This window comes from Chinchilla lanigera, unplaced genomic scaffold (genome assembly GCF_000276665.1).
Source record: "Chinchilla lanigera isolate Chin_1 unplaced genomic scaffold, ChiLan1.0 scaffold00059, whole genome shotgun sequence".
NCBI lineage: Eukaryota > Metazoa > Chordata > Mammalia > Rodentia > Chinchillidae > Chinchilla > Chinchilla lanigera.
Window position 1 is genome coordinate 4591011 of NW_004955460.1, and position 15965 is coordinate 4606975.

Sequence of the window (15965 nt, forward strand, 5' to 3'; positions counted from 1 at the left end):
TGCTGAGTCACTTAGCCAAACCTCTAGACTCCCCAAGTTGACACAGTGTATCAACCATAGCACCTCCCTCCCCCTCTGCCTGGATCTGGAGGATCTTTGCCTCCATTACACTCTCTCTTGACCCCTTTATCCTTGAAGCTTTCAAGTCTATGTTCACACAGACTTTGTTCTGTGACATTACCGAGTCCTGATCTTTGACCCACTCTTTTTCCTTTCTCTTCTGTCCCTGAACTGATCAGGGCTCCTTGCAGCACCAGCACGTCCTGTTGGCTTTCATACCTGTCCTCTCCTTGTCCCCTCCGCTTTGACTCAGCTGTGATGACCGTGGCAGGCACACGCTGGTTCATTCCCATATACCCAGGGCAGTCACTAAAACTTGCTGGGACTTACTTACCCTTCATTATCTTCTTTAGTCCTCAGTTCCACTTCTCAGTCATTGTCTCTTCACTGTTAGAGCATGATGTCATCTCTGTCTAAGAAGAGTGAGACCGTGAGGCTGAGTCAGCCTGCTCCTGACCCCTGCCCTGCCCCTGCAAATCCACACTCATAGGTGATTGTGCTCTTGCAGTTCCAGGCTCTTCTCCTCTGCTGTTGTTCTTCACTTCATCTCACACCCCGTTTTTTCTCCTTGAGATACTTGCTATGTCATGGACCACAGCTGGTTCTGGCCCTGGTCAACCACTAATCTAATTTCTGTCTTTGCGGATTTGCCTGTTGCAGATACTTAAGATAAATGTAGCCATAAGTTATGTGATGTCTGTGTCTGACTTCTTGCGTGGAGCATGTTTTTGAGGTTCACCATTCTATAGCACATATCAGCCCTTTGTTTCCTTTTGTTGCAGATTAGTATTCCACTGTGTGGATGTACTGCATTTTGTCTCTCCATTCACCAGTTGATGAGTTTGTAAAAATTTTTTTTGGAGTATTGGGGATTGAACCCAGGGTCTTCTCACTGGCTACATTCCCAGCCTTTTTTAATTTTAATTTTTTTATTTTGAGACAGGGCCTTGCTAAGTTGTCACTTTTTTGTTTTAAATCTTGATTTCTGTGATCATCTGCACGCTGATTCTCACCAGAATAGTAGGCATAGCCATCCAGCAGCCTCCTCAGCATCCCTACTTTTTGTTTTCTTTTATCTGAGCCTCAGCATGTCCACGATGAACTCATTCTTTCCTTCTGAACTTACATCTACCTTTTCTCTCTCCCACCTTCTTTGTCACCTAAACCAAGGGTGATTCTCGCTCCCCTTCCCCATAGCTATTTCCCTCTGTCTAGCACAGGCCCTCATCAGCTCCTGCCTGCACGCAGCAAACCTTTCTCTCGGACCTCTCTTGTTTTCCTTTTGAAACCCATCTGCCTCCTCCCTGGATTATCTGTTGAACAGACTTTTAAATCTTAAATCCTACTAAATAAAGCCTGAGCTCCTTAATGTTGGATGGAAGGCCCCCTGTGAGCTTGTTCCCAGTGCGTAATTAATCTTGTGTCTCACACATTTGCTTGACTGTGGAACTGCAGGTTTTACACACAATGTCCCTTCTGCTTGGGTTCTGCCCCCAGCTCACCTGCTTCAGTCCACTCCCACATGAGCCTTTCTCCTTGTTAGTTCAGCCACCTGTTACGTCTCCCTGGAACTAGAGCACGTCACTAAGCTCGGCTGTGTGCCTTCAGATTTGCTTTTATGCAAGCCCATTCAGAACACTTGCACCAAAGTGGCTCCCAGAAATACTGATCCAGTCTTGTCGCCCTCCTTGTTAAAATTCTTTACTGGCTTCTCAAAGGCTCAGTGATTTGGAACAACCCACCTTGGCTTTCCTCTCCTTTTTCATCTCTCCATAAATACTTAAATGCTGCTTATTAACTGACCTTCTGTCCTCATCATCCGTCTCATGGGTGTGGGTCAGATACTTCATCCGTGTGAAATGGCTTATAATTTCTTGACTTTGTCCTGCTTTTTCTAAAACTCTGTGCCATTGAGCAGGCTCTATCTGCTCTGTCCGAAATGGCCTTTACCAGCAGGCTGCTCCATGGCTTCCGTTTGCTAATTTCTCTTTACCTTTCAATACTGATGACACTGCGCATGTTCCATGTTCCAGGGTCTTAGTGGTACTTCCATTTTAAGCCTACTCTTTACATGTAATTTTAATGTTCCATAGGGTCTTAGAGGTACTTCCATTTTAAGCCTCCTCTTACATTTAATTTAAACTCTTTACATTTACATTTTAACTCTTACATTTAATTTTAAGCCTAGTCTTTACATTTAATCAATTTTTTAAACCAGTCTCCCTCACTGTGCCATAGCCTTTAAGTCACTTTAATGTCTAAGACTCATTTTGTACGCACATTATAGTTACATTTTGTGTGTTTATTGAATGAACAGTTGAAAGAATGAAGGGTAGAACAAAGTTTGGCACTGTATTAAACACCATCCTTAGCTTGGCCAGAGTGCCTGATGTGATGGTTGTTAACAGGAGCCAGTGCTGGCTTTGAGGTGCTTTTAATCTGAAGTCCGCACTTCTGTTAAGTTGCTTCTGATTCAGTTAAGAATATCTCAGTTTTTATTTTTATTTTGTTTTTTTGTGGTACTGGGGGCCAAACCCACAGCCTTGCACCTGCTAGGCAAGTGCTGTATTACTGGCAACACCCTACCCCTGTATTTCAGTTTTTAATTCTGGCCTTAACTTTGCCGCTCATTGGCTGTTTCCAGGAAACAGACAGTTCACCTGTTTCAAGAGCCTTTCTCTAAGTTTAATTGGAGGCCTTCTCAGTTTTGGCATTTTGAATACCACAAGCCACTCAGAGAAAGGTAGATGGACTTAGGAGCTGACTGCATTCCCGGTCCCTAAGATGGTCTCGTTTCCCCGGTGATGCCCACAGGATGTCACTACTGCTCCTTCTCCTCACCCACATAGGTCTAGGTGTGCAAAGAGAAAACCATTTGCTTGGTGAATTTAGCAGGACAGGGGCCCCAGTATGTACAGTGATACCTCGGTTCTTGAACTCAATTCATTCCAACTTCGTGTTTGAACACTGAAAAGTTGAAGAACTGAGCATATTTTTTACATAAGAAATAAGTAATAGAAAACCAAAGAATTGGTTCTGAGGCCCTGAAATTATACTTATAAATTCATTTTTACCAGGATGTTAATAAATTTCATAATGATTTCTTTCTTTAACCCCATCGTGGTTCTCAGTTTTCCTCTTAGCGTTATTGCTGGGACCACTAACTTTTTTTGGAGCCATGCTTATGATATTTTATGCAAGTAAAGTGCAAAAAAAGTACAATGACATATGTTGGAATGCACTAACCTAAGCCCTGTATGTTGTCTGGGTGAGGATGACACTTAGACTGAAGTATCACCCTGTTATGTCTGCATTGAGACTGATGCATGACTCACTTTCGGCCTGTGCAGGTTTTTTCAGATTGGATTTTCAGTTTGACTATCAGGCAAAGTTCTGTACACCAAGCAGATTTTTTTCGAACTTCGCTGCTCAGGTAGTGAAAAGCTCAAGCTTGGAGCCGTTCAGCAACTGAGGTATCACTGTAGTTCGTAAAGTGAGGCATTTCCATAATTTAGCATGGGGAGAGCTAAGGAAATTATATTTATTCTTTGCTCAGTCTATGTTTCAAGTGCATTCAGATTAAAAGAAAAGATCCAAAGCTCAATAGATATAAAAGCTCACTGCATTTACTGGTTAGAAGGAAAGTAAAATTTGAAGGATTTATTTAGGTTGTGTCACATGTCTGGTCAATTTGCCCTTTTCAGTTTTTTGTTTTGTTTTGTTTTGTTTAAGCAGAAACATTAGCAAATGAATATATAATTCATTCATGATTTTAGTACTTAAGTAAATCCAATTGATTTATTAAGCTTTTATTTTGGAGAATACATAGTTCTTTATTTCTAAAAGGGAATAGCAATAATTTACCTCATTCAGATGCTTAAATATTTCTAAACAAATGGTAGCTTGTCATAAAAATCACTGAATTTTGTTTTTCCAAAAATGTTCTAAAGTAATTGGTACCTCTAGGTTGGAACTGTAAAATCAAACTAATTATTTTATTTTCTATCTTAAATATTAAATAAATGAAACTCATAATTTTGGACCAAAAAGAGAAGGAATTAATATCAAAGTAAAATACCGTGCACAGAAATTCCAAAGTTTTATAAACTAAAATGTGATTAGAAGTTCAAAAATGGCCTTTATAGCGGTGTCAGAGAATGACACAGTATTAAAGCATTTTAAGGATCCAAGCTCCCTTAGCTTCCTAACAAAGTAGATACAGTATTTATGAGGTGAATCAATACTGTAAAACACTTGGGGTGCAGTGAGCTTTTAAGACCTGTTCTTTTACCACAGAGAGCCTCTGAATGGGGTATGGTTTGTTTTTCATGTTTTATGTGTTGGTTTTCTATTCAAATATTGTCAGTGTCACTGTAAAGGTGAAACTGTGACCATTTGGGTCCTCTGTTTGTGATTAGAATGTCCTTTTGCTTTGGAGAAAACATTCCTCTTGCTTTAAATATTCAGACTAATTTTCCCCCAGAATTTCGGTGTCCCCTTCCCCTCCCAGTACCCAGCACCCTGTATTCACCAGGCTGGCGTCTGCCCTGGATGACTAATCGTCATGGCACCTGGTGCGCTCAGGCAGGCCTGCGCGGCGGCATCGTCGTACCTAGTTATGTCTGCACACCTGATGTTTTATTAACCAGTATTGATTTTTTTACCCGGGGGACTTTTTTCCTCCTGAAAAAAGGCAACCTTGCAGGAGTGAAAGGCATTGCAGGGATGCATTTCTAATGAACCCCTTCTTTCCCTCTTTGAGACTCCTCTTTAATGTAGCTTCATGTTTTAAGTGCCCGGACTGAAATTTCATTTTGAGCAATTCCATTTTGATAAATCCTTTTAAATCTTGCCTTTCTGTAAGGTTATTTTTTAAAGATTGTGCTGCTTGACTGAAACGCTTAGTAGTGCCTGTAAATTTGGGCATTTCATTATAGCTTGCAATGAAGCATGGTCGCATGCAGTGAAATATGGAGAATTTTGGACTGTTTGAGTAATGCTTAGAGAAATAAAAAGGCAGAAAAAAAAATCTCATATTTTAGGTAGTTCTCTAGTTTCCCCTGGTTTGTTTAGGGTCAGTTCAGAGAAGTAAAGAAACAGTGGGAGTTATGAACTAGTCTTATATCATAAAATGAATATGTAGCTCAACAGTTATGTAGTGACAGAAAAGGATTTTGTTGCATTAGAATATAAACATTTATACTCAGTATATGGGAATGTTTATAGAAGCATCCTAAAACTAACTGCTAGTGTAAGGACACCAGAGGTTTTTCATCTCTCAATATGGCATGGATTTTCCATTCAAAAAATAATACCTTGTTTGTGTGTATTTTTGCATTGCACTTAAATGATAGCAGATTTATACATTTGCCATAAATTAGGGGGAGTTTCTTAATCATTCCCTTCTGACTTTGGTTCAACTGTGGGCTGTTTGTGCTTTCACGCCTGCATTTTTAATTTACTGCCTCAGTCCATCAGGCATTGTGTACAGACTGCGTGCACACCATTAGTTGTCAGGAGATGAGGGCCTCATGAGTCATTCTGACAGCTAGCTTGCACTACCACGATAAAATAGGCCCTCTTCTGTCATTTCCCTGAAGCTGGAAACAAGCCTTCTCCAAGGAATGCATATCTTCCAAGATACTTATTTATGCATTGAACATCTTGACTTTGAAAACGGTTCTTTTGGTAATTGTGTATTAATAGTACATTAATTAACTGACCCCTCTGTTCTTCTTACAGTTTTTGGCACTGGGCACACATTACGGCAAGGTTTATTTACTTGATGTCCAGGGAAACATTACTCAGAAGTTTGATGTAGTAAGTATATGATATAAAATAATGTATGTATTAAACTTCATGCTAAAAATTTGTACTTCCGAATACTAGTTTTAGCAATTGCTCTTAGTAGCGTAAAGGGGAGAATGCTCAGTATCACTCTGAATTTTATTGCAAATGCTAAGATTTTTAAAGGTGAACTTATAGAGGGAGTTCTCTATATATTTCTGTATATATGAGTAGCTATGTAAACATACACAGTTTGAGTGTAATCTGTTATATATGTTTTGGCTGAGTATCAAAACTCTGTGTTAAAAATCTGTTTGTACAATTCTGTTCAATTACAGTTCTTTAATTAATTATAATCATCGATTTGACTTTAAATGGAGCAATTAGAACAATCCTGTGTGTATTCTTTTTGAATTGTAACAGTGTAGCATGTCCAAGTGAACTGTTATTACAAGAATAAATGCTGCTTTTCTTAGTGAATGATGGTGCTAATTTACATACTCTGGGAGTTTGTGGAACCCTTGGAGGATGAAGCCTCTCATTTGGTGGCTAATGGCAATTGTAAGTAGGTGCCTCGTCATCCTGTTGAGATGCCACATGTAATTGAAAATTGATTGATCACCTTTCTGGATCAGTTTATCTCTCCTAAATATATAAAGCTAAAATATTGTATGTGAAGGCTTTGATGGTTTGAATTTTAGAGGATTATGTTGATCAAAAGCAAAGAACCAGATGTTTACATTTTTTTAGTTGGGATTTGGAATCAATGATGGAGGACATGTTGAATTTAAAGCTTGATTTTGGTGTTTAAGGTATATCTTAAAAGTATGAGGAATTTCTATTTTTGTGTGAATGGAACTAGGTAAAAAAGGTGATGAGTTTGGTGGCTAGATACTACTTTTTTAAAGAAAACATAAGCACTTGTTGAAAAATACATCATGAGGTACTAAGTAGTTTATAAAGGAGGCTACAGTTCTAAAGCTGGCACATTGTGTGACAGAGAAAAGGCTCCCTTGTTTTGCTTGAAAGGAACAGAATCACAGACAGAATCCTTGGGATGGCCTAGGAAGGGAAGTTTGTGCTTGTGGTGATACATCAGGAAAATTGTGGGTTCTTATTTCACCTTAGCAGCCCTTTCAGGCAAGAGGAATCTGCTATTGGCCTCCCGCATGCACCTTCTGGACACTGGGCACATGTCTTGATGACCTAAACAGTAGGTCATTAACTGGTGCTGGGCCAGCGCTATTTTTATGGCATTTTGCAGCCTCCTCACAGTTGAAAAAGTTTGAGTGTATGGGCACTTACACTTCCTGCTCCAGTTTAATCATTCTCTGACTCTGCTTCTAAGTCAGTCTTTTTGATATGTATTGTATAAAAGTTGCAGCGAGTAGTTGAAGCATATATTGTTGGTTCCATTGTTGAAAAACAGCCCTGTGCCTACTCAGTCTCAGTGCTTCAGTTATATCTTCTCTGATGCCAGTTTCATGTCAGGTGTGCCCTTCATCCATCTTCTACAGCTAATTTATGATATCCATTAATTTGCTCAAACCTTTATTCAGCTTTTTTTTTTCCAAGTCCTGTATATGTGACTGAAAATTAAACTCTCTCTAACTTGGCATCTCTTTTGGGCATGGATGGAGATTGTTTGGTGCTATTTTTATTTATTTGTTTGAAAAGCTTTTCATAAGGCCTTGACTTTTTCATGGTCATTATCATTTTAGGTAAGTGACAAATTTGAGATTGTCATTGTCTTTTGAAATAAGTCATAATCTCAGCTTTCCATTTATGATGAGATTTTTTTTTTTTTTTCCTCTTTCTGTTTCTGATGATGAGGTTGCTTTGTAGGGCTTTTATTATTCCTGTTAAAGAGGGATTCTTTTAATTCTGAAAACATGGTTAGGAGTTGAATTCAGTAATGTCTTTGGATGTAATGGTTGCCATATTTAATGAACAACTTTTCATTAGAAGCCCAGTGAGAGAAGAAAGAAGGATTTAAAAAATGAATAAACATCCTTGACTTTTAATTTTTACTTCTAAGTGATAGTAATTTAAAAAGGTGATATAAAATAATACCTTACTTGCATAATTTTTTTATTTTCCTAATAAATACCCTTTGAATTCGTCCATTGCATTTATAGTTTTGATTCCAGTAATAAAATTATGAAGCAGTGGTCTCTAACCCTTATTGATCCATTGGGTTTTGTTTGGCAGAGGTTAGGAGCATCTAGGGATCAACTGTTTAAAAAGGTTTCCTGGATGGTACAGCATATGTTAATTAAAATGCTATCACCATTTTTTTTTTAGGTTATGTCTAGATATAGCCAACTCAGACTTACTTGATAAAGTTTCATTTTACTTAATATTTAGGGTAAAATTAAAATCAGCTTAGTTTGTCATATACAGTGGCTTAAATTGCTGAAAAGTAATCTATATGAATATAGACCAAGCTATATTCTTCTGAACAGTGGTTATCACTTGCATACAGTTTGTAACATATTACTTCAAAATCCTCAGAGAACCTCAGATTCCTTTTAAATTCCCTCATGATATTTATGCTCATATAATGTCATTAATAATAGTAGTTACTTTCTCTTTAATAGTCTTCATTTTCTGTAAGATTGTTGATTTAAAACTTCCTAATAAAGAGGATTTTGAAGGAATGGTCACATTACAGTGCCATCTCTGTGTTTAATGTCTTGGAGCATTATGGCACATGGTTTAAATATTTATTCCTTTAAATATGCTAGTGGAAGATCAAGGATTCCACAGATCCAAATTTCTGCTGTTTTCTATATGTGTTTTCCTTTCATTCCTAGAAATAGAAAATGAGGAGATTTTGTTCTATGAGGTGCTATGGCAGGAGGCATTAGGTGCAACTTTTTTTTTTTGGTCTTTTTGAGACACGGTTTCACTATGCTGTTCAGGCTGGCCTTGAACTCACTTTGTAGCTCAGGCTGGCCTCAAACTCACAGGGATCCTCCTGCCTCAGCCTCTCAAGTGCTAGGATTACAGGTGTGTGCCACCACACCAGGCCTTAGATACATACTTATAAAATGGATGATCACAATCAGGCATGATATTATGTGTCTGTTAATTCGGCCACACTGGGAGACTGAGGCAGGAGGATCACAATTTCAAGCCCAGTCTGAGGGAGGTAGCTCAGTGCCGAGGCCCTGGGTTCAATCCCTAGTACTGCAAAAACAAACAAAGAAGGTCGCAAAAGGAAAGAAATAAAAAAAGCAAAACAACAAACAAAACCAAAATGAAGTCTTATTGGACATTTTAAGATAAAGATCAAATTTTTGAAATTAATCTCTTGAGGAAGAGCTGAGGTGAAGATTCCCCCAGAACTCAAGATTGCAGTCTCTTGGTATTTCTGTTGTTGGATTTTATCTGAGATTAAACTGATGTACGCTACTGTTTAGTTGCTGACCTTTGGTCACCCTCTTGTTCTTATGGACCAGAATCTCTACCATAACTGAACTAGCTTACACAGGTCCAGATTTTAACGCAGTCCAAATGGGCCCCATGGTTCCTGGTCATTCTGCCTGCCCTTCAGTCTAATGCTTGTGTCCATGGTTCCTTCCTAGAGGAAGTCCCCAGCAGCCAAGCCTCCCACACTGTGGTCATGGCCGGGGGGGATTCACCTTTCCGATCTTAGTTTCTTTCTTCCCTCTTTAAGTTTCATGTGAGATTTCAGGTCTTGGGCCTTCCTCTCTTCTTCCCTCTCTTTATCTGGTGCTGTTTGATACTTAGTCAGCAGAAATTGATCGTGACACTTTGAAACTTTGCCATGAAGGTTTTTTTTGTTTATTTTGATTTTGTAAATTTTTTTTTTGGTCATTGCTTAATCTTTTAGGAGGACTTCTGGGAGAGTCAGATCTCTGCTCTTTGATGTATTGGTCATTCCTCATTTCCTTTCTTTCATCTCTTTCTTTTGTTTTCTTTTTGTGGTACTCTGTATTGAACTCGGGCCCTTTCAACTGAACTACATCCAAGCCCTGTTTTGCTTTTTATTTTGAGACAGAATCTCACTAACTCACTAAGTTGCCTAGGGTGGACTTGAAGCTGCAGTCCTCCTGTCTCAGCCTCCCAGAGTATGTGCAGCACCACTCCAGGGCTCCTCATTGTCTTTATAATTAGAAATTTTTACATTGTAATCTACTAAAGACTGAATTTTGTCCCCCACTCCAGATTCATCTGGTGAAGCCCTAACCCTCAGTGTGATGGCGTTTGGAGTTGGGGCCTGTGGGAAATAACTAGGTTTACATGAGGCCCTGCGGGAAGGGTTCCCATGATGGGGTTAGTGCTTTTATAGGAAGAGGCGGCAGAGAGCTCCCTAGAAGGCTGCAGTCTGTGAGCCAGGGTGAGGGCCCTCCTAGAACCTCACCATGCCAGTGCCCTGCTGTGGGGCTTCAGCCTCCAGAAGAGGGAGAAAATATGGCTCTGTTGTTTAAGCCACCCGGTCTATGGTGCTTCATTACAGCAGCTCAGGCAAATAATTTTGTGACTAGTTCCATGTCTGCGAATGGTTGTGCTTTTATTTCTGTTGTTGGGCTTCTGGATTCAGCCTTTGTTCAGCTGCACCACTGACGTTTTGTTGTTTTCTCTGGCATATTAGAATTTATCTCTAATAAAAATGAGCTGCTCTTTCCTTTGTATTGATGTATAAGTATTGTTTGGAGGGTCACCCATCTTTCTTTTCATGGTTCACCAAAGGAAATACTTCTGTCTTCTGTTTCTGCCAATATAATCCTAAAAATTTAAAGTTCCTTTGAGCTTCTTAAATTGTGTTTTAATATTCATACACGTCTCTTTTTATCCCTTATATGGCTTAATCGTCTCTGTGTTATGTCCTCTTAATCATATAGTACATTTGTTGACATTTTTGGCCTATTTTTCATTTTCCCCATAGAATTCCTCTTGAGTGAAGTTTCTTTGTATAATTTATCCATATGTCCTTAGCTCTAAAAGCTTGTAGAACTGATAAAAGTGAGAAATGGATAAAAATTTATTACACTTTCTCATCAGTGGGAGAAAATACCTGACACCCTCAGCTTAAAGAACAGGCTTATGGTTTTAGTGGGTTTGGTGCATGTCTGATTGGCTTGAAGGCAGAAATGACATGGTAGAAGAGCATGGAGAAGGAAAGATGCTTACCTCATAGCAGCCAGGAAGCAGAAGAAGGAGAAACTGGAGAGGGAGATGCAGCCTTCAAAGGTAATACTTCTTTTTTTGTTTGTTTTTTTGGTAATACTTCTTTAAGTATGAAAGTGACATACTTCTTCCAACTAGGCCTCACCTACGAACTCATCAGTGGATCACTGCATCAGTAGATCAGTGCACTGATGAGGGTAGTGCCCCCATGATCCAGTCACCTTCCAAAAGCCCCACCTCTGAATACATGAGACTTTTGGGAACATCTTAGATCAAAACCATAATATGGCTGAACTAATTCAGTCATATTCCATATAATGACATATCAGTGATAGGCTTCATGTACTAGAGTGATGTCATAGCCAGCCTAATTTATGTACATACATGTCATGTTGGCGTAGCCATGAAATTGCCTAAAAAATCTCTTAGAATGTATCTCCGCTGTAAAGCGACACATGACTACAGCTCTAAATCTATAAAATTCTATATGTCTGGAATGTTTTCCAGATAATCACAGTTTTATACTGTCCTTTCTTGCATCAGGATTGTTGTGTGTGTATTGTGGGAAAACGTACAAACTTTACCAGCTCTTTGAGAGTTAGTACAGATGCTGTACATACATTATTCTTCTGAGCAGCCCAGCTATTTGGGGCTCATTTGTAAAGTGGCCAGTGTGATGTTGGAGTAACTATTCATTGAAAGAATCTTTGAGCAGATCTGTAAACTTAAGCTAGCTATTGTTGAGCAATAAACCCTGCTTTACTATTGGTCTCGTGGCACTTGCTTATCAGCCAAAAGCAAATAATATACGCAGTATGCTTTTCCAGATGTGGCATTATTAATTGGGAAGCAGAGCATGTATCTTTTGATACGATCTAAGTGGTGCATTGTTGGCCCAAAAGTGCCAGTGCCTGTAATACTTGTCTAAGACTGATTGACAGGTCTCAGATTCTCATGTGCTTAAAGAACCTGTTTTCTATATTTGGGCACAGTATTTTGAGTGATAAGAGATGTGTCAAATGAGTTGAGAATTACTTAAATGGGAATCATTCTAACTTCAGATACATAATGCCAAGAAAATTCATATTTCCAGTTTTCTACATTTAAAAATCTCAAGCTTGTGGATTATTTATAAGTAGCTTGATAACTTTGGTGGCATCTGTACCTCTAAGTGGCTGAGAAAACTTTGAGAGTGAAGGATGCTTCTTGGATTTCAGAGTAAAGCATCATCCTCACAGAATGTTGTAATATTGGACCCTTTTGTGGTAACTGCATTTGAGCAAATAACCTCTTAAATTGCTAAAATGTAATACATCTTTATTGAAGGAAATTACCGTGGTATTTCACTGTATTAGTCAGCTTTTCATCACTGTGATAAAAATATCTGAGAAAACCAACTTTTAAAGGAGGAAGGTTTATTTTGGCTTACAGTTTTAGGTTTTAGTCCATAGTTGGCTCACTCTAAGTCAGAAAGATCATACAGAAGGGCATGGCAGAGGAAAGCTGCTTAGTTCACTTGCAGCTGGGAAACAGAGACAGAGAGAGAGAGAGAGAGAGAGAGAGAGAGAGAGAATGAACAAAGTCCTGGAGACAAAATATATTCTTTTTTTTTTTTTTTTTTTTTTGGTACCGGGAATCGAACTCAGGACCTTGCACTTGCCAAGCAGACACTTGTGCCGCTGAGCTGTATCCCCTGCCCGACAAGATATATTCTTCAAAGTCACACCCTACTAACCTACTTCCTAATAAATCTGTGCAGCTACTGAAGTGTTCAGTGGATCATCCAGTTGATGAAGTGAGACTCTTCATGATCAGTTTCTGTCCCCAAAGTCCATCACCTGCAATCAGGCCTTAAGCACAGTGAGCTTTTGTGGGGGATATTTGGATCCCAACCATAAATCTATATATCAGTCAGAGTTGAAGTAACTAAATGTTTTAGAATATCACTGTGAACTGGGTAGTGGAGTGGGAGTTAGGTGTCTGAAGCCTTCAGATTTATTTTCTTCTGCGGTAGAGCATACTCACAGTTCTGGTGGTCCTTTTGGTAGAGGGGATCCAGGCTCTTACTGCAAATTAAGAGCGTGAAAAGGATGAGCAAAGTTGAAACTCAGTAGAAGTGACTGCCTTTGCAAGAGAGATGAGAACCTACCAAAACTGAAACTTCAGGTGAATCCTACAAGATGAATACACATTTCTCGGGTAGTTAGATTGGGATAAGAGAAGGTAGTGCATTCTTCCTCTGGAACTGAATCCCCAAAGGGTGTGGGACCTTGATCCCAGACTTTTTATGTATGTAAACATTTTGTATATCCTCCTGTAGTTTGAAAATAGGGATATGGGGAGGGGCAAGTGGATACTGAGAAGTGGTGGGACAGACTTCCCCAGCAGGGTTGGCCAAGCAGCAGAGAATGGAATATTTCCTGGCTTTGTTTTGACTGACTTGAGTTCAGAGTATTGAGGGAATTTAGCCCAGCCTAGGGAACTGAGCAATTTAGCAGGACTGTCTCAAAATAAAAAGTACAATCAGGGCTGGGGATAGAGCTCAGTGGGAAGGCCCTGGGTTCAATTGCCAGTCCCAAAAACCAGTCCATATGTGTTGTGAGTTGGTATTGGAACTGAAGGTGCTGCTTGTGCCTTCTCTGCTGAATTCTTGCAGAGACTGACAGGACTAAACTGCTCCCAGCAGATCCTGCTAAAGGGACAACCTTTTAATTAGAGAGCTTATCTTGTTTCAGTTTCAGTGGGATCTGGTGTGCTTACAAGGTAACGTGTCCTATTCTTTTTTAATCTCATTACTGGAGTCAGGAAGAAATCACTGCACATTCTAGGGTCTCCCTGTCCCTGCCCAGTCTTTTGTCTTCTGATGACCCTGCTGTCTTCCGCGCCTCAGCGTTTACTCCCATGTCTGTGACTTTCACCCTCTGTCCTCTGCCTCTGTTGTTCCCTGTATAGCCTCTGACGCTGCTTCCAGCTTGTTCTTCGCCTTGCTGGTTCTTTATATTGCCACCGCTCCTGTTCACGTCTTTATTGCTTCTCACCTGGGTTATTACAGTAAAACCCGCCTGATCGCTCCGCCTTGCGTCTCTCTGCACCCATCCTTCTCACCGCCGCCTAAGCAATCTTCTCACAGTCATGCTAGGATTTTGTTGCTCTCCTTTCCGAAAACACTCGGGTGATTCGTTGATGCCTGTGGAGTAAAGCGGCTCTTCCATATGGCTCTTGGGACTTCTGTGTTGGCCTTAAGAGTGAGAGCCCTCCCACATTATGTGTCCTGCCCCTGCCCCCCGCTGTGTCCACACCTGGTCCTCTGCATCTGGCTGGATTGTGCTTTCCTGCCTCTCCCCATAGAGATGCGGAGCGTCCCGTAGACTGTGATGACTCCATGCAGAAGAGAACATACTCAGTATTCATGTAATAATTCCTGCCTATTCCTTCATCATATAGTTTCAGATGATGTGCCGGGGATATAACAATGGATAAAATGCAGCCCCGTTCTCCCATCGGCAGAGTTGTAGCTGTAGTCATGTAGTGATCTGGAAATGACTTAATTTGTACACCAGAGGTGTGGTCGTAGTGCCAGACCACAGGCTCTGCACTCCAACATCTTGAGAACAGGCCTCACTTGTCTATTTTCTCTTACATTCTCTCCATGTAAGGTAGGGTGTTTGGTAATAGTAATTACTCTTTATTACATGTAACAATTAGTGAATTGGTCTCCTTCATTATTCCCTTGCAACAATCTGGTGATGACTTCATGACTTTCTTTTTCTGTCATTCTTTCCTGTGTATCTTTGGTGGCTTTTTGTATATGCAAGGAACATATTTGCTCAGTGTAAGAGCGGTTTTTTTTATCCTACTTTATTGAAAACTGTCTGTAGTATTTCATTTCAGGTTATTTATGTACGGAAAAATGTTTATTCTTTTAACAGCAGTGTTCTAGTAAAATAGATAGTCCCATAATAACGTCAGAACCAGTGCAGTGTTTGGAGTATTTTAATGGCTAGCAAAAAATGAGTTTAAGCATGCTCAGAATTCTTCACTGAAAATGTGAATATAGGAAGAGAAACTCTGCTGGCTCCTTATCTCTTGCACAGACTGATTTTGATTTATATAGAAGGTCTTATGTCTTTTCCTCTTTATCTGCCACATTTAGCACTGTCGACAACCATTCAAGGCACTGTGGGGAGACCAGAATGCACCTTGGCCGAGATGCTCATCTAAGCTGTTAAAGAAATTTAACTTTCACTAGCAATAGGTTGTGGGCCTTGCCAGCTCTGGGGAGAATGAGCTCCAGCTCTGCTTTGCTTTTTATCCATCTCAGTGTGGAGGGCAACTGCAGGGTTTGCCGCAGCCCGGAAGGTGCCTGTTTCGAGCTTGAGCAGTATTTCAGCAACTTGCACATTTAATAGGGCAAGGTTCATCTTTCCTGTGTTCACCACAGCGCACTTGTATCCAGCTCAGGCCGTGCTGCATGCAAACAGAAAAGGAGATGCGCACAAAAAGCCTGTTTCTTTCTCCCCTTGAAGGAATGCTTTAATCAGCATCCAGATTGTGAGTAACTGTCTGGAGTACCCGGTCACTGCCTGGTGCCCTGCACAAGCCGTCCTCCTGCCATTGTCCACGGGGTTGTGGCAGCACAGGCAGAAGATGCAGCTTAACAAAAGGAAAACAGCTCTAGGAATCAGCAGCACGCTGGCTTCTTAGGAGGCAATCCCTTCCAAATCCTCCCTGTGCTTTCAAAGGTTGTTGGGATTTAGAAGCCCAGCATCCATCTAATAAGTCTTCCGTAGGCCGGAAGGCCGTTCTGTGACCCCATGTCTGCTGAGGTTGTCTGGTCATGGCAGGCGTGGTGGCAGGGTGAGCGTCAGAGCCTTTTACCACTCAGGCACACACCGGCCGCTGTGGGGACCGGGTGAGGACTGCAGCCTGGCATCATATGTGTGAGAGGAGGTTGCGAATGG

General features: G+C 40.4%; 1 protein-coding gene across 4 annotated transcripts in view; it reads left to right on the forward strand.

Moving 5' to 3' along the window:
• Positions 1-15965, forward strand: part of Vps41 (vacuolar protein sorting 41 homolog (S. cerevisiae)) — a 193285-nt gene that overhangs the window by 35141 nt on the left and 142179 nt on the right. For all 4 annotated transcript variants that reach the window (XR_001236534.1, XR_001236535.1, XM_013521234.1 and 1 more), the window contains exon 4: positions 5803-5880. Coding sequence is in view for 2 of the 4 variants with exons in the window: in XM_013521234.1 (XP_013376688.1) it covers positions 5803-5880 (78 nt within the window). In the remaining 2 variants the exon portion in view is untranslated. The remainder of the gene's footprint in view (positions 1-5802; positions 5881-15965) is intronic.